The following is a 21387-nucleotide window of genomic DNA, read 5'->3' as shown; positions in this document are numbered from 1 at the left end:
TGAACAACTTTGGCTTGTCCATTTAAAAGAATATTTGTTAGATAAGACATATTTCATTATCACTAAGTTTGGGAACAAATCTTGATTTTGACTCCTTGGTTAGAGTATAGATTCAGACTTTTTTCCTGTTTGAGACATTTGTTTCAGCACCCATGTCTGCTGGTGAAAATTGCTAATTTATGGCAAAATTGGTTTTGATCCTTTGAGTTTTAAAGGCTGATCAAAGCCTTTGATAATGCCCCAGAGCAACAGAAAAATGGCTTGTGTTTATATGAAGGTAGCGATTCTGTCCTTTAAGTAAATTCGCAGAACTTTTTACATTAAAATGTATCTTTGCTGAACGTGGTTGAGGCTTCCGATTTCAGCGTCTTTTATGCTCTGAAGAAAAATGCTGTGAAGAACATCCAGGGAGAAAGCCGTCTGGGTCGTGGTAGGAGAGTGTTTGTTGAGAGTGCTGTTGTGCATGAATGACAGTGAATGGGCTGGTTTGGCCAAATACATTTCTTTAAAGGTTCATTCTTTGGGCTCAGACCAAGAGGGAGAATGGGCACAGGCCATTACTGTATTGAAGAAATTTGCAAACAGAGGCTTGAGTCCTGTGTAGCGTAGTCAAAAGTTAATAGACTTGTCCATTGCAGACTCTGGTGGCTGGTGAGTCCCATTCAGCTGGTGTTAGAGAGGACTAGCCTGATGGCTCAGGCATATGGTGAAGTTACCACAGGAAAACAAGTCTTTGCCTATCAAATGATCTTTCCTGAGTATGTGTGTGCCTGCTTTTTGCTCTTGGCAAAAGCCTGTTTGTACAGTTAACTTGGTTTGCTTCATATATACAAGGGATTAAGAACATGCATGCAGATATTTACCGTGAGTTAGCTGTCATTAAGTGTCTTCTTGTTGTACCTGGAAAGTGTTTTTAGCTGTCTGTTTTTTCAATGAACTATATAACACGTAGACGAGATGTGCTGGCACATGACTAGGAGTTTTGTCTTAAATCCTTTGCAATAGAAATTATTTGCTATCACCTGAAACTTTTTCTTACTATTCATTCATTTCAGACTGCAGTTTTCCCATTTTCCCAAGTGTATTTTGCAAAACTACTTATTTTAATACTAAAATCCTGTTTATTTTATGTTGTCCCGAATGTTAAGCTTCTGATGTGCTGCAGATTTTTGACAACTAGCAACTGCCCAGTAGAGGTTGCCAAGAGGAAAAGCTGGAGGTTTTGGCAGCTGGGTGGGAACAGATGACAATCTTGGAATAGATGGGCAAGAGTATTGGGTTTTGTTGTTGTTCAGGAAGTAATGAAGGCTTTTGGCAGTGGGAAGAAGATGCATCTTTCAAACCTTGTTTTAGGGTTAAGGACAAAAATAACTTGGCATTTCAGGGAAGGCAGGTGAGTTTTGAATCTGTTATTCCTCTTAAGTTCAGGGCTGCCCCACGATATCCAGCTCAATATCTGCCTCTGGCATCAGCAATGCAGGTGCCACCGTAGCTCAAAGCTTTTGTTGTTCTGCTGAAGAATGAAATACTGACACCGGGCACCGGACCTGGTGCCGATGTTTGCTCTGAGCTTGAGTGAACTGCGGTGGCATTGACCTTAGAATTATTGTTTTGGGTTGCTTTCAGGTTGAGGATGCTTTCTCTTCCTTTGCAGTCTTGAGACTTTCACAATTATTTAAAGTTAGAGATGAGGCTCCTTTTTTTATGTGCCAATGGAAAGCAATGGGGCCGTGCTGGAGGTTGGAATTTGACCTTCAGTATTGCATGTATAATTTTGCTTTGCTCGTATAAATTATGCTGCAAAGAGAATCCTTTCAAGTATTGTAAACAGAGCTGGTAGATCAGACCTGCTTGTCAACCACATTCGACATTTTCATTCTCTGTCACAGCCTAATCTAAGTATCCAACTTCTTAATTAGGTTTTGGATAACTTCCAAGATTGATGCTTGATGTCCAATTATATCTGCAGTAAAATGGCACTTAGAAGTAACTAGCACTTCCAGATAAGAACTTCCCATGATCTGCTAGAAAAATTCAAAATCAAGATGTTATAAAATACTTCAGCATCAATAAAACAGAGGAACCCAGTGAACATGTTGATAAGGTGTCTTCCCTGACTTTCTGTCCTCAAATCATTATAAGTGTTTGGGCTTTGTTTTAGCCTTGACAGAACTTTACTGTTGCCAATTGTCCTGTCTTTAGCTGTGCAAAACTTCGCAGCATAGGCAGGTGCTTCTGAAGTGGCCTGCAATTTTTCAAGAGCCTGTATGTATGGGTCAAATTCTGATATATAACATGGCTGCCAATCGAGACCAGTTCTTTGCAATTCATTGGAGCAAGTTTAGATTTATACCCTGGGAACTGAGAGTGCATTTTGGGTCATCAGTTGGAATTAGGTTTTCCAGAGCTGTCTAGACCTGAACCCAGATGCCAAACTTGTGTCCCTGCAGAGGCCCCTGGCCTACGGGCGCATCTTTCCCCCATCATTCTCTAAAGGGGAGACAGAGACATCAGGTACCTCCACTGCCTTGAGGTTTGGCACATTGATGACGACGGTGGTCCCAGCTAGAGCCTTCCTGCTGGTTGCTCTCTGGGCAAGAGTGATAAAGTCAAATGTCATGAGTGGTGACTCCAGCTCCTTCATATCTGGATTTTGAATGTTCTGGGTTGCACTTTAACCTGGACAGCTGACAAAAACCCCAAAACTTCAGTTGTCTGAACAAAACAGTACCCGCAAGTCTGGGAGGGATTGGAAAGTCTGGGGTTTGTCTTGTTGTTGAAGTTAGTAGCAAAACTGTCTTGATTTCTGCTGGCTGCAGAATTAGGTGAGTGCTAAGCTCTGCTGAAAATGGTACACATGTATCACATCTCTACTATCAGAGGCACACACTGGGTTTCCCTTGCATTGTATTTCATAGTGGCGAGCATAGTCAATGTGTTTGATAAATAATCTTTACTTTCAGTAGATGAGCTTTAGATGAGCTCCAGAGGTAAGAATACAGGTAGATTAGAGGTCATACCTTTCTGAATTGACAGATGTACTGAACACTGAATTTCCCTGGATCAGTGCTACTGCAAACACTGAAGGGACTAACAAGTAAGAAGTAGGTCCTTACTAGGCATAGGACAGCACTACAGTGGCTGTCTTGTACTGTCTGAAGGATCTAGTGCTGCATGTGGAAGTGTCATGGTGTGCAGTTTATGTGTATTCTGCTGCTATATGTGCCCCAGAGGACTGAGATAATAGTATAATGTGGGGAGCGAAGAGATGTTATGAGTTACCGCTGTGTAGGCAGGAAACACGCAGCGTTTCTTGCACGTGATGGAAATGTGCCTCTGCTGGGAAAGTGAGCCTTTTTGCAATTGTATCCAAAATGGAAAAATCAGACTGAGGCCTTGTCGGGAATGTCCATGTGCCAGACTGCCATCCTTTGCTAGCTGGCTTTCTGCAAGTACGTGGGGTCTCGCAAAGTCACATCCTATTATTTGTCAGCCATGAATCATAATTTAACTGGCTAAATTGAGGAGCAAGATGCAAGGAGAATGACCCTTGTTAATCAGGACAGACGGGTTGAAGTAGTGGGTCACTTTTTATCCCTCGCCTGTGAAAACGGCAATCAGCAATCTTCTGGATCTTCTTCTTGTGTTCCTGAAGGGAGCCATCTTCCTCTTCTCATTGCAATTTTCAAAGTCTTTATTGCTGTAAATCCTACAGGCGCTGAGTAAGAAATACCCACCAAATTGCCTGAAACGTAGCAACCGAAGGATAGTCAGACTTAACGTCGCATGTAAGATGTATTACATCCATGACACAAAGCTCCCCCTCTCTTGCATGCGTGGTTAAGGAGAAGCTGGACATGCAACAGAACTATGACAAGAGCATGGCAAGAGCAGCTCGCACCTGTCTTAGGTATCCTTGGACCATTTTCCTAACGGGTTGGTAGTAGAAGTAGGAGACCAGCATCTGAATCCAGCAGTTTGGGTTCATGTCTCTGTGTATAGTGGTCAATATCCCGCTGCTCCCACAAAAAATCGGTAGTTTTTGATGTGCTCGCTGGCAAATGACTTTGCGGGAATGGAGACCAAAGAACTCTCCTACCTCTCCTGATGGTCCACCGGGCTGGAGTGGGGACCTTGGTGGTGTCAGCCTGACTGGTTTCTCCAGGTGGAGGGGGTGGGCTTAGTTGGCCTAAAAATTAAAAGCCTTGCCAGGGCAGGAGTGAAGAAAGCAGGCTGGTTTCAAAACCCTGCCTCACCACTCCCTGGGTGATTTGGGCCAGGAGGAGGGAAGGTCGCGTAAGGTACTTGGCAGAAGCTGGGAAGTGCATATGGGGAAAGACGCTTGGTTTCTGTCGGCAATTGCCTGCCCTGGCAAACGCAGCAGCAGGTAGGGCCCTGGCGGGGGGTAGAGGAAGGGCTGTGGCCGTCCCCCCTCACCAGGCTTTGTCTGCCATGCAGATTAGGTGGAGGGCTTTTCTGGCTCGGCGTTGCTAGGCTCTTCCCCTCTATTGACTTGGTGGAGAGGCTGAGGGGGGTGGGAGGGAGGGACTGCGTTATATTGTTTCTTTGAGTTGTTATTTTCTCCCCTCTATGGGGAGATGGGCTTGATCCACTGGTTTTGGATTTCAGAGGCAGAAGGCAAGACATGACCAGCTGGTGTCTTGAAATGGCACAGGTGCAATGGCTGCGGGAGGGGGGAGCCAGGAATAATTACAGGTTTCTGAAGCATCAGTCTTTGCCTGAAAAGGGCTCATCGAGAAACTGCTCTTTATGGAAAATTAATGGTGAAGCTGGAAAAAACTGTCAGGCCCACTATTGTTGTCATGGGGTAGTGATGCCTTAAAGGAGCAGCACCTCCCGCTTGCCTCCCCTCCACGGGCAGTCCGGAGCCAGCGCGCAGCTTTCTGATCCTGCAGCAATTGAAATTTCATGTCACTGTCATCAGATTTAATGGCCTTGAGTCCCTGTCTCTTTCTTTTTTTTTTCCCCCCTTTCCATCCCTCATTTGTGATTACGGTTGCTTTTTCCCTTGGAAGCCTTTTATTTATTCAGGCCCTAAACCTGTTTCTGCCCCACTGGGTGAAGGCTAAGTGGGCCAGAAAGCCCAAATTGCATGACGTGGGGAATTCAAAAGCATTGTCTTTTTTGGTGAGGGGGGTTATTCCTGAAAGACTGAGGAGCATGTTTGGAAAGCACCCCCCAAAACATGTTAGGATTCATCTGGGGAGAGACCAGATCCCCAGCTGAAGCCATTCCTCCCAGAAACGCACTTGGAAAGGTTACTTAAGGAAGAACATGGAAAGGTTACTTAAGGCAAGAATACTAACTGGTAAGTGTCCCACCTCCAGGCCTGTGTGCAGACACATCATATATACAGTGTCATGCCACTGAAGATAACCTACACGCTAAAGTATAGCATGTCTCTGTTGCCATTTTATTGCTTTTTGTCCAAATCCATCTCTACAGCTCAGGTCTATAATCAGCTATTACTTTAAAAAGAAACAACAGATAACTGTCTGACAAATTCAGTTCTGAACTCTGAAAGTCATCCCAACAAATTGTACCTGCAACCAGCAGTGCTGCTTCCTGGGTACATTGAAAGTAATAATCTTGAGTTACCTGATAGCTCCTAGAGAGTGAGTGGGGGCCTCATTTCACTGCTGTTGATGGGACCTTTGTACCCAGAAGGCAGGAGCCTCTGTCTCTCCTCTGGTCATACGAATCTTTTGTTTCTTGATCAGATGCTGGACTCTCCAGGTTGAGACGTAGTTGGGTCACCCGCTCCCATATGCTGAAAATTTTTGCCTAACATCCCTTCCTTACTATCTCTAGAAGTGTTCTCTGCGGAGTCGTTTTTAGAGGTTTCTAAAAAGTATTAGTTAGAATGTCTGTTTCTCCAAGTCCCTGTAAAATCGCAGTGGCGGTGTTAAACCAGCTAGCCTTTCAGGCAGCGAGAAATGAAAAATAGCACTAATAAACTCCATTAAAAGCTCCTGAAACTACAGCAAACGGTTTTCTATAAACAATAAAAGTTTATAATGTTGGTTATGGAGAACACTGGGCAGCGTGATGGTGCCTGGAGGCTTTATTGGGGCTAGCTCAGGGCACGTCGTATAAGATACATTCAGGTAGGAGGCTCACCCCATCCTCGTGCCGATGATCACTGCTGTGGAGATGCAGGAACACATTTTTATGTGGCAGCCTCTTTGCATCTTCACCTACTTTTTAATAAGGTGCGTGTGTGTGTTTGTGTGCAAGTCTGGTGTCCTGTACACAGGAAGCCCCAGTTGACCAGATGTGCCAAAAACCCTCTAAAACTGACAGTAGGTCCCTTTTTTCTGTCACATCTTTCCTTCTCTCAGGCCCTTTAAACAAGCTGTGGTGTCACTGGAAGTTTTTCCCTGTCTCCTATCTTAAAATGCTACTCTTCAGAATTGTGCTGTTTTAGGAACAGATTGGGCCCCGGCCAACTATGCTGAGTTAAATTTGGAGTGAAAGTTAATGTTTTTGAAGGAAGAGGAAGCAGTTCTTTGGAGAGGTGACTTTTTGTTTGTACGTGGCCAGGCGATGGAGCCATTAGGATGGTTTCATATGGAGGTGACTGTTGGCCAGATTACACTTAAAACTGGGAAGGGCCTGGTATCCATGGGACAATGTACAAACTCATGAAAATGTAGCGGATGCTTTCTGGTTGTCGTATCTTCACTTCTACCATAATATCCGCTACCATATGCAGATATTCCCACACTCTGTCTCAGAGCAGCATCAAACTAGTGCCAAATCCTCATGTCTCCCAAAATGTGACCGTCTCGCTGGTGTGCATGAATGCTGTCTCTGAATGGCACTGGACCATGTTCTCCTGCTGTTGGTGGAAGCTACACTGTAGTCTCTCTCTAACAGTGGTTTCTTTCCCTCCCCTCTCTCTTCCCCTCTTGCAGACATGCCTGGAGTTGGAGCGATACCTTCAGACTGAACCACGGAGGATCTCTGAGACCTTTGGTGAGGATTTGGACTGCTTCCTTCATGCCTCCTCAGCCCCAGATGCAGAGGACAATATCCGACGGCTGGACTCCATCCTTTTACCAGTGGAGACAAGTACGTGTGACAAAAGCGCCAACATGGACATTATCCTCTCACGGGACAAGCTGTTGTCTGAGACGTGCCTCAGCTTGCAGTCCACCAGCTCTTCCACAGAAGGCTACACAGCCGTCAACCAAGCCCAACTCAATGCAGTAACCTCATTAACACCCCCTTCCTCTCCGGAGCTCAGCCGCCACCTTGTAAAAACCTCACAAACTCTCTCAGCGGTGGATGGCACGGTGACGTTGAAATTGGTGGCCAAGAAAACTTCACTCAGCTCCGTGAAAGTGGGTGTAGCAACAGCGACCGCGGGGACGATAAAAAGCGGGCAAAGTGACAGTGAACAAGGAGGTACAGGGCCAGAAGCATCCCCAGAAAACAAGAAGAGGGTTCATCGCTGTCAATTTAATGGGTGCCGGAAGGTTTACACAAAGAGCTCCCACTTAAAGGCTCACCAGAGGACTCATACAGGTACTTGTGTAGGATGCTTCTCTCATCTTGTACTCCCGCCACCTAACTGTAACCATCTCCTTTTATTCTCATTTAGAAAAGAAAAAAACTCTCTTCTGAAAGTCCAAGCTTCTATCTATGAAACAGGGCAGTGGAAAAATATGGTAGGCCAGCAAATGTACCCATTATTCAATAGAACAGAGGAGTTCTCACCGTCTACCATTAACCTGTTGGGATTTCATATGTCTTATGGGGCTTGATGCAGAGTAATTTTAGGATGCCTAAGCGATGTAGATGTATCATTCATGTTAAAACTGTGGGCATGCCAGTTTGGGTTTTCGCACTCACTTCCCCAAGACAACTTTAAAAATGTTAATTTTAGTCAAGTGTTAATTGCTTCAAATAGAAAATAGCGTGGGCAGGTTTTTGTTGCCTTTCGTATGGGGGAAAGAGAAAAATGTATTTCAGATCTGAGATATGTGGTTTAGGAATAGTGTGTTTGTGAGAGAACATGTGCGTAGATGCAGACATGTAACTACGCAGATGCACGTACCGTTGAGATACTCACAATCTTGGACTTCTCTGGTGATAAAATACACTGAGAACAAATGAAAGAATGACATGGAGTTTGAATGGAATAGCGTAGGTAGAGAGGGAATATGATGTATGGAAAGGTGTCAGGCTGTTATTTTGGGTAATATTTATTAATGTTGCATATAAGCTCTGGTAAGCTTCTTGAAGCATACTGAATTGACTTAGGTTTGGCTGTTCAGGATCCCCACTCTCCTGTCATTTGTTCATAGTCCCCACTAGCTTTTCAGCTGGTATTCATTGCCAGTAGTAGCTGTGCAGTTTGCGCGCGTTGCTGCTTTGTTCTAAGCTTCACATGTGATGAGAGATGATAAATTCCCATTAGCACTGTCTTATCATGTGATTATTCTTGTTTCCAGAGGGATTGCTGTAATCAGTTTTCTCAATTTTACTGTAAAATGTGTGGTCTCTTATGATAACTGCACATTTAATTCACGATCTTATCATGCAGGCAGATTCCTAGAAGCGAGGTTGTTCTTGCAAGGTAGAAAATAACATGTTGGACCAGTGCAGTAAATCAAACAAATGTGTGGGTTGTTAAGAGAGCTGCATCCATCAAATACTAGGCAGCCCCGTAAAACTTACATGGTCTGAAGTATAAATCATATTAAGACATAAAAGGCATTGGTTTTGATCTTTTTATATGGGCTTTCTAGTGCTTTTACTGGGGATAGCCACCTTGCCAGGAGTGACCTCACTTGTGATCCAGTGATTTGAAAGCCAGTGAAAGTAGCGCAGTCTTTTTTAAATCTGCAGCAACGTGGTCAGGAGGCTCCTTGTAGCGCCCGTGCTGCTGTGAGGCTGGCCCCCGCCGGGGCTGTCCGGGTGGACGTCCCAGCCAAGGCCTTCCAGCAAGCGACAGGGCGCCCGTGAAGGCACAAACGCAGAGCGTGAGAGCCGTTGACACAGTGTTCAGATGTGACCCCTGTGTTCCTCCTCGAGCTGGAAGTGATGGGTCTTACACAGCTCTTCCTGAAGTTAATCAGGGATGTGACACGATCGCCTAGAAAGGATGAGCTTGTGGAGTTTTTCTGGTTTTGTCACCCAGGTGGTGGGGATGTGGACAAGGAGTCCTGAGAGAGCACTTGCAAAAACCACTACTCTTTCAACACCTCCACCCTTTGGAGACAAAATATTGCAAGATTTTGCATGCTTTTGAACCCAGCCTTAGGTCTGGTTGAATTTTGTATCTGAGGTCAAAAACTTTCCCCTCGGTAATATCAGCATGTGAAATCTTACATTTTACAATTAATCCATGACGAGAAACGTTTCTCACTGGCCCTGTGATACTTCTGAATAGCTTTAGACTGTACATCGTGCCGTTGACGTGTATGTGTCTGCCCATCCACAGCAGTGCTCAACATGGTGAGAAAGGCAGGTCCACCTTTGCTGGCAGATGGGGAAGACCTGTATTAGGTGATGAGACTGCAGCTGCCCGGGTGCAATGCCCACACCTCCCACTCCCAGCGCCTCACCTCGTGGGTTCAGCTGCCCCTCTGATCTTGCCAGTTAAACCATCAGTAGTTTAACCACCCCCTAAACCATTTACTAGTTTATGGGAGTGTTCCTGTTTCCATCCACCAGGTCCTAAGCAGATAGCATAGGTTGTTAGGAAAGCAGGAAGGCAAAAGCCGAGAGGGAATACAAAGCCAGATGAGGAGCTCTCCTATCTTTGCAGCCATATAAGCACCCTGCACCTACCACGTCCTAGCTGTGCATAGCTGTGTGGAAAGCATGGTTTCATTTTGCGATGAGGGCTGGATGCAGCCTTGTTGTTAAAATACATCTTTGATGCAGAACCAGGGAGCAGGTAGGCACCTGGCTCCCATTTTTCTCTGTGGAAAGCAGATTGTCTTAATACCTTTGAACACGTACATCTTGGGAGCAGTCTGAGTGAATCGAGGGGAGGGGTGTGATAGGTTTATCTAACGAGCTTATTTGAGTCCAAAGCACAAAGTCGTTCAGACCCCTTCGTCCTCCTTAAGTGCTCTGTTCCCTTAAAAAACACTGACCGCTGGATGCCTTAAATCAGAGCTGGTACAATCAAGACATTAAATCTGCTCACGCTGACCTCTGCAGTGGGGTTTCCCCACAGGGAGCTCCTGCCTCTGGTAAAAGAGAGGGACAGAGAGGAATAGCTATGGAAATTTGGGACTGAATTATAAATGGCAGAGCTGCCTCCTTTCCCGCCTTCAGGGCTAGGGATAAGGAGCCCTTTTCTCCATCGGTGCTTTGTTTTTTTCACGCCATGAGCTGAGTGTGCTGTGGGTTGCGAATGCACCCAGCAGTGCCAATGGCTAGTAGCCACTTGGCTTAGTCAGTGGCTGAGCCAGAGGGTCTGAAATGATTGCGAGATATTTTCCTTTGGCTGCTAGTTTGTTAGTATGTCATGCAAGAGCAGTCTGCCAGTGCGGGCTCTGTGTAAAAGGGTGCGAGTGCCCTGACAGACAAAGAGGTCTCAGTGTGGGGTTCACAGGCAGGGAGGCAGATGCGGGCTGGTCACCCAACTTGCACGTGCAATGTCCACTTGCTGGATCAAAGGGGTTTACTGCAGTGCATGAAAACAAGAAAACCATGGGCTGGGGAGCTGGGGGGTGGAAGGCGGCGGAAGGAGGTTGCATTCCTTTCATTCGTATGTAAGGCTGACCAGACAGATGCTGGCTGGCGTTCCTCGCTGCTGCGTGATGAGCCAGGCTGGGCTGGAGGCAATACAGACTGATAGCAGCTTGCTAGACTGGAGACGGTCTTCTCTTAGGGCTTTACTTCGCTGGGGAGCCCAGAGACAGTCAGACCCCACATTGCACTTCGTGCATCCCCTACATTACTCTCCCGCATCTCATCTGCAAGAGAATCAGGACAGCGCTGTAAGGCCCATCAATGGTTGAACTGGTTATGAAACCACCTTCTGGATGACCTTTGGAGAGGGAAAAACAATCATCTGTGTGGGAGAGAATTTAATCTGGAAGGGAAAGGGAAAAACATTGTCTGGATGGAAAGGGAAATGAAAATATTTGACTGAATTCAAAGTAAGCTGGGGCATCTAAAGCAAAGGGTGTGTAAAGGAGCTAAGCGCAGTGGTGGGACTGTCTGTCAGAGGGCAGCAAAGAAGCCTGTCAGGGAAGAAATAGCGGCTGGGCCTGTAAACAGGAGGAAAAGGTGAGCTGTAGGTTTGGAAAGACCATGCTGCCAATGTGAGGGTGAGGTAAAAACATCTAAAGAAGGAGCCACCAGGACTGGAGTGGTAATCCAGCCCTAGCACATTCTCTCACAGTTATTCATGGAGCAGACATCAGTGCAAACAATGACATTTTGTCTCCTTTGAGAGACAGAAATTTTCATCTAGCCTTCACACATGCATGGAGGTGAATTGCCAATGTAATGGAGAGTAGAGAGGGAAGGAATTAGAATGAGCTAAAAACCATGTATAGTCATCAGTACTTCCTAAATTAGAAAACAGGATATTGCTGGCGATTGTCTAGATGCAAATAAGTCTGAGGGTGAGCTGGCCTATGACCTATGGAAAGATTAGTCATGGGACGTCGCTGTGTCTCCCAGATCAAAGACCTCTGGAGGAGATTTCTACCTCCTGAAAAAAACATTCATACCAGCCTTCTTCCTTGCAGTAATGTACAGGGGAAGGTATGAGATGGCGTGGGTGCTTTATAGCCAGAGATAAAGCATCGCATATAAACTGACCAGGAAATCCTTAAGATTGGGATAGTGATAAAAAATGACCCTTAGGGGGTTCTGCTGGGGTTTGCATCTTATGAGCATCAGAAGGTTTTGGGTTTTTTTCTTTATCCATCTAAAACCAGGATCTGGTACAACCTGAGCTCAAGTCTGAGAAACAGCAGTTGGGCACCTTACATCTATATTTAGGTTTCTAAAGCCTAAAACAAGTGGGAAATGCCCATGTAAATAGATGTTACGGATCTACATGCGACCTTAAGATAGCACTTATTTAATGGAGTTTGTTTCACATTGTCAGGACATCTTATTTTAAATTATATAGTTCTTTGATCCAAAGTGCTGGGTGAGAGTAACTAAAACAAACAAATCCACCCTGCAGGAAAACAAATTACTACATTTGCAAGAAAAAGACAAGAGACACAAGAGTATTAGAAAGCGCATTAATGAACGGGAAGGTTTTTGAGATGGGATTTAAAACAACAGAGAAGAGCTTTCCCAAAGTGTTGGAGATAGAAAAGGAAACATCCAGAATTTGGAAATGATCAGAAAAGACCAAACTGAGGAGAGTAGGCTGGATGGCAGATAAAGAAGAGTAATAGAAAGTAAAGGAATAATAGAGAAAATAAAGACTATCTGTGTCAGTGATACCACATGAATGGGAAGCTGCATTGTTGTATTGTGGTAGCACCCGTGAACAGAAAGTGAATGAGAGAAAGAAAAAGCAAATAGCCAAGCACAGCTCCAATTCTGCAGGATGCAAGATTTTGAATAATGACTTAGGGAAGAGCATTTGGAAGAACGGTATAGGTAGCATAGGAGAAATGAAAGCCAAAGCCCAAGATTTTTTGTTGTACAGAGACCCACGGCTTTACAGCAAGTCCCCAGCTCTGTGTACAGGGATACAACCCAGCAAGGGGAATCGGAGGCACACGGAGGATGCTGAAGCTCCCATGGCAGCAGCTAAAACAACGGGTGAATTTGCCACTGGAAGCAAGAGGAAGGGAATTGGGGGAGGAGGTGTGTGTGAGAAAGACCTTCATTCAGGGCTGGATCTGTTTTGGGGTACAGTTGCATTGCCAAATTGGAAAGATGTGGGTTTTTGTGGGGTTGGGGTTTTTGAAGTTTTTTGGGTAAAAACATAACAAGGTTTATTAAAGCTGATTAAAATAAGCCCAACCTGGCCATGAGCTCTTTAAAACTTTATGGTTTTGAAGCCTTTTAGCCATTTGGCAAGTTTGGAGGAGAGTTGTGATTTCACTGTGGAGGGCCAGAGCCTCGTTTCATTATTACAGCGAGAGCTTAGGCTGAGGAGACAAGCTTTGTGAACCTCCCAGGCGGCAGGAGGACGGGCCCTGCCAAAAGCAGCCCTTGCCACTTAAAACACCAGTGGTGTTCATCCATTGCTTAGTTGCCAGTACCTGAATTCTCAATCCCGTGTTTCTGCTCCATCATCTGCCAAATCAATAGCACAGGACAGTCTTACTGTTTGGGTTTGAAAATGTAAATAGGTATTGTTGGTGTGTGTGTTTGTTTGTTTGCCATGTGAGGTGATTTTTGGCACAAGGAAGACCTAGAAAGTGATGTTTGCTGTCTGTTCAGCAGCTGCAGGAGGGAGAGTGCAGGCGCCTCCAAGTGTTACGGCAGGCTGCCTCGGTAAGGCACGGAGGAGCCATTTCTAGTTTGTCATCTAGTGTTTTTTTATACCCATCCACTCCTGAGCTCCTGTGAGGCACCCAGCAAGGGGGCAAATGACAGGGATAACAGAGAAAGACTCGAAGACAAAACCCTCAACTTGTCTTCTGCCAATTTCCCTTTTTGTTGCTGCTGTCCCACACTGGATGCAAATGGCAGGTTGACGACGAGAAGCTATGATTGTCCATTTGTCCATTGTCCATTTGTCCAAAACACTCACGCTTCTGAAGTATTTGAGGTCACACCAGGCCTGAATCAGAGATATGTGCTCAGAGGTGCTGTTTTAGGCTAAGGTGGGCTTGCTGGACAAGAAGGGCCTGAGCAGTCTGGGAGAGCTGAAGTGCTTTGGGCAGGAAAAGCCAAGTGCACTACCTCTCATCTCAAAAGCAGGTGCCGGGTTAGGCTCTTCCGAAGCACAGCGTGGGCATTTGAGTCTGGGTCACACCTGGGCAAGCAGTCAGGAGCTTGGATGAACCTCTCCTCATCCAGAGCCTGCTTTTCACACCCCATGTGGACATGGTCCCGCATACCTACATATCATCAGCAGCAACTTGCAAGCAGGAGCCGATGAACTGCAAGGCTTCGTGAAAGCTGACCTAAATACAGTGGACCTAAATACAGCATCCACGCTTCTGCCAAGGGTGGTGGGGTCCCAAATAAAACCATGGGCACCATGGCGTAGGTGGTGCCCACCATATAGCACAGACCAACTGCCAGGCCTGCATTAGCACTAGGAATAATGGCTGAAAAAATGTACTTAAAGATAGCTAAAGGGCAAGCTTATGATGCAGAGAATGCAGGGTGGATTTCATGAATAAAATTGCCTCTTTCTGTTTTGCTGGTGTTTAGGCGAACACGTATTTGTGTCTTCAGAAAACAACTATCTAATACCACTCTCAAAAGCCAGTTGGTTACCACATGTCAAGCAGTGAATGGTAATGTGCTGCAGTAGGTTGAAATGAATGAGAGACAAGGACGGCAAGTGAGGGCAGTTTAAAGACTAGTGCAGCCATTTCGGAAAGGGGAGGACAAAATGCTGCATGGGACCTGCTTTATCCACAGGTCTCTGAGAGTGTCCAAAACCTTTGTGTCACTGCAGAACCAAAATCTTCCCATAGGCCAGCTTTATACATGATAAGAAGGCTTACTAAGAATTAAAAGCCTTTAAAACATTGCAGGCCAGTTCACAATCCCAGCAGTCCCCATTTGTAGATAGGCACCCAAATGTTGCTTTGGGCAGATTTGCTCCTGAAGGTGTCTGGCCTTCAAAATCCGGGACTTAAATCTGGGGCTGCAAAAACTGAATGCTGAAAAAACATTTACAGGCGTGCTAGCTAAGCTAATGATGACGAGCATGTGTTTCAAGATGAAAGCTGATCCCCAGCTGAGTTCTGAAAGAAAGGTGTCCTCAGTGTATGGCAGTGTGCATTCAGAGGCTTAGCGGGGATTTATTCCTTCCTCCTGTACTTCTGGACTCCTACCACCGACAGAGAGAACTTAATAGATTAGTTGGACAATTTTGCAATGTCATTCTAGCTTTTTATGATGACCGTAAGCGATCATTAGTGCACTAGAAGCTTGTATTAGTTCTTGGAAATGAATGTTATAAAAACATAGGTATGCACATCTGCATGTACTTTTGTTCAATATGTTACTGCATGGAACTGTATTATGGTTAATTTTGCATAAACTTCCATTTGGATGTCTTCTTGTTGGTCACCTGTAACTTTGCAAAGCTTTTCCTTTTTCAGAGTGAAATTTTCCACATTTGGTCTTTTTCCAGTGTGGTTACTGTTTGTTATTTTAGAAGTTGGAGGAAAAATATTTGGTTTTTAGGAGAATGTGGCATGTGTGTTGGGGAGGGGCAGGGAGAAAAGAGCTGTCCTCAGTGTAACAAGTTTAGCTAAAAACTTGGCCTCTGTAATGGAAAATAGTCTGTGAGTAGAAGACTTCTATCTCTGAATATCTGGGTAAAAATTATCTTGAATGGACTAAGCTATGATCCGTTGTAAACTGACTTTCATATGAGTGTAGTACATGTGATACAATTTTATCATTAATTCTTTGCAAAACCCACAGAATCCCAACGGTGATTCTTTTCCTGGGCTTTGCTTGGCTTTGAATGTGTGTTAGGAAATGTGTTTCATCCAGAAAACCTCTTTATTTTTTAAAGCTTTCTCCCTGAAGATGCAGCATCACCCAGCAATGGAATTTCACAGTACATTTGTGTCCTCCTTTAGTGACACTCATCTAGCAGCGTGAATGACCTGGGTGGTTTCCAACTGGGTGCTCGTACCTCCCTTAGTGCTAAGGACAGGTAGTCATCTGTGCCTTTTCAAAAATCCAGACGAGGAAACTTCCTAGCCGGTAAAATTAATTATCTTTACTTGCTGCCTTGTGCTCTTGAGACCAGGCTGCTTGGTTCACCAAGGTTTGCCCAGCAGCGTTGCCAAGACCTTTTTACCGAGCCCTGCTCAGCGTGAAGTGGCGAGGAGCTCCCGCACCGCCAGGCACAGCCTGCCACCTCCAGCCCCAGGAGAGGGAGGAAGCACCAGGGAGGATGGGATCTCGCCCAGAAACATCGCGTGCCTGCCCTGTGTAGGTAGCCCTGCCCTGTCACCAGGGCAGCCTTCACTGGGGGAACTTGCCAGTGTATTTTTTAAGCCCAAGCACAGAGTTTCCCTTCCACCTCCACCCCCAAATCAAATCCAATATTTGAATGGATGAAAGCATCTGGGTCGTCTTCCGTTTTTCTTTTTGTTGTTGACAAAACTGGGAAGCAGAAAGCAATGTATTTTATTTTCCCCTTGTATTTTGTTCCTGTGCTGTCTCTGCCAGTATGCATCTTTTTTTTTTTTGTCATTTTTCTCCGATTTTTCAGTGGCAAAAGGGAAAAATGACATGACACATAAATGGTGAAAAACATCAGCACTGTAATAGTTTGAATAAGCAAAAAACCACATTCATTAGCAAAAATACGGAGCAAAACCATTTAAAATTTTAGCATTTGGAAAAGGGGGTGTCTGTTCCTCTTATTTTTTTTTCATCAGTTCTAGTCCCTTATATTTTGTCTGGAATATTTGCCTTTATATTTTGCCTGGAATTTCTCAGAAACTCTTGGCCTAAAACATGGATGTCCTAAAACACATCTTTGATACACTGCTCTGGATTATGTAAATATGCGCCATGTCCCAGAAAGGACTGTCTTCATTGTTCACCCTCCGGGATAACTTACAAAAAACAAAAGGAAAAAATATATTTCAAGGTCCTGGAAAAATCTGATCCAGTGAGCTACTGAATTTTTCTCCTTTTTCATCTGTTACTTCTGCCCCTGCTACCTTGCCTTGTATCTTTGAGCTCACAGACCTCCACTGAATCTGAAACTAAAAGCCCTTATTAGAGGAGATTTTTTTTAAAGTTCTTGCTGCTCCTCTGGGGACCGAAGTAATGGCAGCTTGAAGCAGCGGAGAATGTGTAATTAGGGCAAACAGCGATGCCTCGCATGATGGGGAGAAACAGGAGGAGAGGAGGGGAAGCGCGCAACAGCCCGGCGTGCACAGGCTGTTACTAGGAGACCCCGGCACGAAATGCATGAGATGCAGGGTGCTAATGGGCCAGCCCGCCGCCTGGGTACCAGCCCGACCTGCTGCACAGCTGCTTCTGCCCTCCCGTTGCCAAGCAACTCCATCCTTTTTCTTTTTCTTTTTCTTTTTTTTTTTTTTAGTTTTTCTCCCCCCCTCACTCACTTATTCTGGAGGCTTAATTGGGTAGTTTTGCTGCCGGTGTTGCTGCCGGGTGCCCGCCTGGGCCTGCCGCTCTGCTGCTGTCCCCAGGGCCCGGGGCTGGGGGAGGATGTGCCGGCAATTAACGGGGCAGAAGCGCAGGTTGTGCGCCCGGGCTGGCGCCGGCATCCGTCCCTCGGCCCCGCTCCCCGCCAGCCAGGACCTTCCTTCGGAGAGGAGCTGCGGAGAAGGGGTTTGAAAGGGGAGCGGTGTTTCGAAGGCTTTATCGCTCTCGATGGGAGTCTTGCATGACCCGGGGAGATAAAGCATGGCGTTCCTCCCCACCTTCAGTGCTCGGCGTGTATGGCAAAGGGCATTCGTTAAGCGCGTCCTCTTAAGTAGAGTAGAAAATGGAAAATTTCCATTTCTTTGAATGTTGCTACATGCTTTGCTTTTCTCTGCTTTTCAGCTAGGCAAGTGGGCTTTGTGCATGTGTGTTAGGTGCTTGTCTTGTGGAAGACATAATGCTGCAAAAATTCATTTCGTTTCGTGTCCTGAATGGCTACATGCTGAAGACTGCTGCTGGCTCGGTAGACAAGCTTTGGCAAGGTCCTTAGGGACTAATCCGGAGCTTTGAAGTTTGTAGAAAGACTGATTGGACATTGGGTCTGGTTCTTAACCTCTTTTCCCCAATCTCTAATATAGACATGATCAGAGCCATCTCTCTATGAGAGCACTGCTGACCTTTTTGGATGAAAGGAGCTGTACATCGTTCATGGAAATGTACTGCTTTTACACTTGATCATCCCTGCCCATCTAAAAATAGGTACAACCTTCTCACATTGTGTATTTCACAATCCTGTCACATTCCTCTTCTGCCCTGTACTGTCTCCTGCCAGCTTTTCTCTTGTGCTTTGTCACCCTTTCAAAGGCTTTTCCATCTTTCCAGCAGGTGGCAAAACTGTGAATAAAATGCCTTTTTTTTTTCTTTTTTCTCTTTTTCGGTAGAAAGCATTGGTGAGCTGCTTAAGCACTGACCACTGCCCCCCCCTTGCATTCCTTTGTAATAATAAAAATAAGAATTAGGCTTTCTATTCTCCAACAAAAATCAATTAGGAGTATATTGAGGAATGAAAGGCTCAGAAAAGTATCTGAAATTGATTTTTGTAATTAGTTTTACTGGTTGATGGCTTGCACGCACATACGCTTAGATGTTAGCATTGATCTCCAGAGGATGTGTGTATTAAATAGCCTGCTCTTCCTTTTTGCTAAAGAAATTAACTTATTAATCTTAAAAAGAGGTGATGATGTTGTTGCTGAACTGCAGCTGCTCACTAGCTTTTCTGTAACCTCACCAGCAGAGCAGCTGCCTGAGCCATGTGATGGTAACTTGCTGAATCTAGTGTGAAAGTGGGGATATTTAACAAGCAGCAGGTCTTGGACTACTCCTCTTCTGTGTCTCATATTTGACGAAGTGTGCATATGTAATGAGGGAGGACAGGCATGGGTGTTAAGGAGACCTGTCTGGTTAGATATCATTTTTTCAGGAGTCCTTAAAAATGAATGTCTTTCTGCAACATGCTTCTATTAAATATCATGTAGCTCTTTCCATAGGAATAGAGGAGTGACCGGTAACATTTTGTGTTGTGCCATGTGCTGTGTGCTGATGTTCAGCTAATTAGAAGAATTATGGCTCGGCTTCATTGGTATGCCATGTATGTAGCTTGTAAAGCTCTCAGGGACCCTTGGAGATGAAGAGTGCTACATAAATATAAAATATTGTTAATGTGATGTTCCACATTAGGCGTCCCATTGTGCTGTGGCAGACTTTCGTAATAAACTGCAAATATGAATGCCTGCCTGGCGTTTCTCTGCAAGGCGATCTGGGGGCCTGCTTCTCACCGAAAACTGCACCGGCTTCTGGCATTTCTGAGCGACTTGCGTCTGCAACGATGACATCCCCATGGGCACCGGCCTCTGAAGGATGCCTTGGGTCGTCCCGCAGTGACACCACTGCTAGCTGCGATGGCATGGTCCCAGTCACCAGCCTGGGAACAGCAGGTCCCAAAAGGATTTCTCAGAAAGGGTGGCGAGGAACGTTACTAAAACACTCTCTTAAAAAGCCAGTGGCACTACTTGATTCTTCACACATTTCTTTGCACGGCTCAGGTCTCCAGAGCTTCCTTGTAGGAGAAATCCAGGCGAGAAATCTTGCTTTTAATTCCTTTTTCAGTTGTAATTTGCAGTTTGTCTGGTTCTCCAGGAACACCAGTCTTGGAGCAAGTGTAGCTAAAGCTGTCTTTCAATACATATTTTTAGACATTGAGGCTTTTAGAACTAGTTTCATTTTGAACAGTTTTAAAATCACAGATTTTAAAAAGGAAGGAAATGTTTTGTGTTTCTTTCATAAAACTTTTTTTTTGGATCCAGAAACTATATGTAAATAATTCACAGTGGATTAGTACACGTGGTGATTTTTAAGGGAGTGTTTCTGTTGTTTTCTTAAAGACACTTTTGCATGCTAGTTTTGTGTAGTTACGTAACATGATATTAAGGAGCTCTTAAAACATAGTGCAACAAATGTCTTACTTGAGTGGCCTTCAAAATGTGCATACAGACAGGATTTGGTTTTTTTCCTTCAGTTTCTTTAAGCATTTTTGGCTAAATCAGTCATACCGACAAAAGGAGTCCTGTGACTGGACGACGTTTTAGCATGGAGAGATACCAGCAGGGATTTTGATCTATGAAGTTCATTGCAGGACTGGGGGCTTAAACTACTTGATTATTTTACTAAGTGCATTGTAATCAACATATGTTTGTGGTGTGGTGTTTAAGGTGGGATGCAGGGGAGGGATAAGGAAATAGGCACAGATGGATTAGCATAATATCTTTGTTTACTTTTAATTCTGGAAAGATACAGGGTGAAACTCAAGCCTTAATGGGCATTTTTCTAATGACATAGATGGAGCCAGGATTTCATCCCACAGCATTGCTAACTCTGTGGTCTTATCATGCACATTCCAAAATCTGGAGGGTTTTCTTCTTGAAGTCCCTATTCTTGAAATCCAGGGACTGGAGAGGAAACTCCTTTCTCTGTATTTTCTAATAAATGTTTCTAGCCTGCAGGGCTGCAAAGAGAAGTTTAAAATCATGGCCCTAGGTTATCTACAAAGCAGAAGGCAAATGATCTCTAAATATTATTATTTTCTTCTTTAAAATCTCATTATTTCTATGGGAGACTGGACTCGTGACTTTTTAACCCTTGGGGTTGGCAATAAATAATGCAGATATAAGATGTGTAATATACCCAGCGTCCACTGAGTGCTGTAGTTTTGTGGTCATGACAGTGTCCTCAGCTGATCTCGGTTATGTACCTCTGCGTCCTGTAACCTAATGTTTCTACTAATCACTCTCTGTTGAAACAGCTACTGTGAGATGTCTGTAGCAAATCCTGCCTTATTCCTTGTACAAAAGAAATATCCCCGGGACCTCGAGGGTGCCTGCGGGGAATGTAGGTGGCAAGGACAGGGGGTCTCTGGATTTTGAGAAGAGACAACATCCCCACTGCTGTGTTTTGTGAGGGAATATTTATTGCGAAGGCTTATATAGGGTTTACAATCTAAGTATGTGTTGGAGAGAAGACCTGATGTTCTCTGTTTTGTGCCTGGAGAGCAAAGATACAGCTGCCTGCAGCTGAGCTGCTTGCCTAGCCCCCTGTACCATCAAAGGAGAGAAATTCACCTCCGATTCCAGTCGGACCAGAGTCTGATGTGTCACACTCCGCACATGCCTTTGCATCTCCATTAACTTGAAAAAGAGCCCTAGGTGGCTATTTCAGATGATGGCTTTCAATATCTAAAGTTGCATGAGATGAAAATCACCAAGACTGCCCGAGGCTGGAAAATGGAGGGAGAAGTCTCAGGGACCACTGCGGTGTCTCCGTCACAGAACCAGCCCAGCTCTATCAATCATGTTTTGCTGGGAGTCTGGTGTGTGTTTACCACAGTAGTGTTGCTACGATTGTGTGCTTGGCTCTTTCATATTTTCAAATGATAAATTTTTGGCTTTCAAGAGAAAGCTATACCAATCATTTGTTTATTTTTATAAGTAGGTGCCTAATATTTAGAGTCCTGCATTTGTCTTAGTCACCAAAGGAATAGTG

At 44.9% G+C, this 21387-nt stretch overlaps 1 protein-coding gene across 2 annotated transcripts in view; it reads left to right on the top strand.

Annotated features, from left to right (window-relative positions):
* KLF7 (KLF transcription factor 7) overlaps nt 1-21387 on the top strand; it is a 63698-nt gene that overhangs the window by 23872 nt on the left and 18439 nt on the right. The window contains exon 2 of one of the 2 annotated variants that reach the window (XM_075153449.1): nt 6939-7551. In XM_075153449.1, coding sequence (XP_075009550.1) covers nt 6939-7551 — 613 coding nt within the window. The remainder of the gene's footprint in view (nt 1-6938; nt 7552-21387) is intronic. The other variant, XM_075153451.1, reaches the window with a different exon arrangement.

The sequence above is a fragment of the Calonectris borealis genome, chromosome 6 (assembly GCF_964195595.1).
Source record: "Calonectris borealis chromosome 6, bCalBor7.hap1.2, whole genome shotgun sequence".
In the NCBI taxonomy this organism is placed as follows: Eukaryota; Metazoa; Chordata; class Aves; order Procellariiformes; family Procellariidae; genus Calonectris; species Calonectris borealis.
Note: the sequence above shows the minus strand (reverse complement) of the source record. Positions and strands in the feature narration are given on the sequence as shown.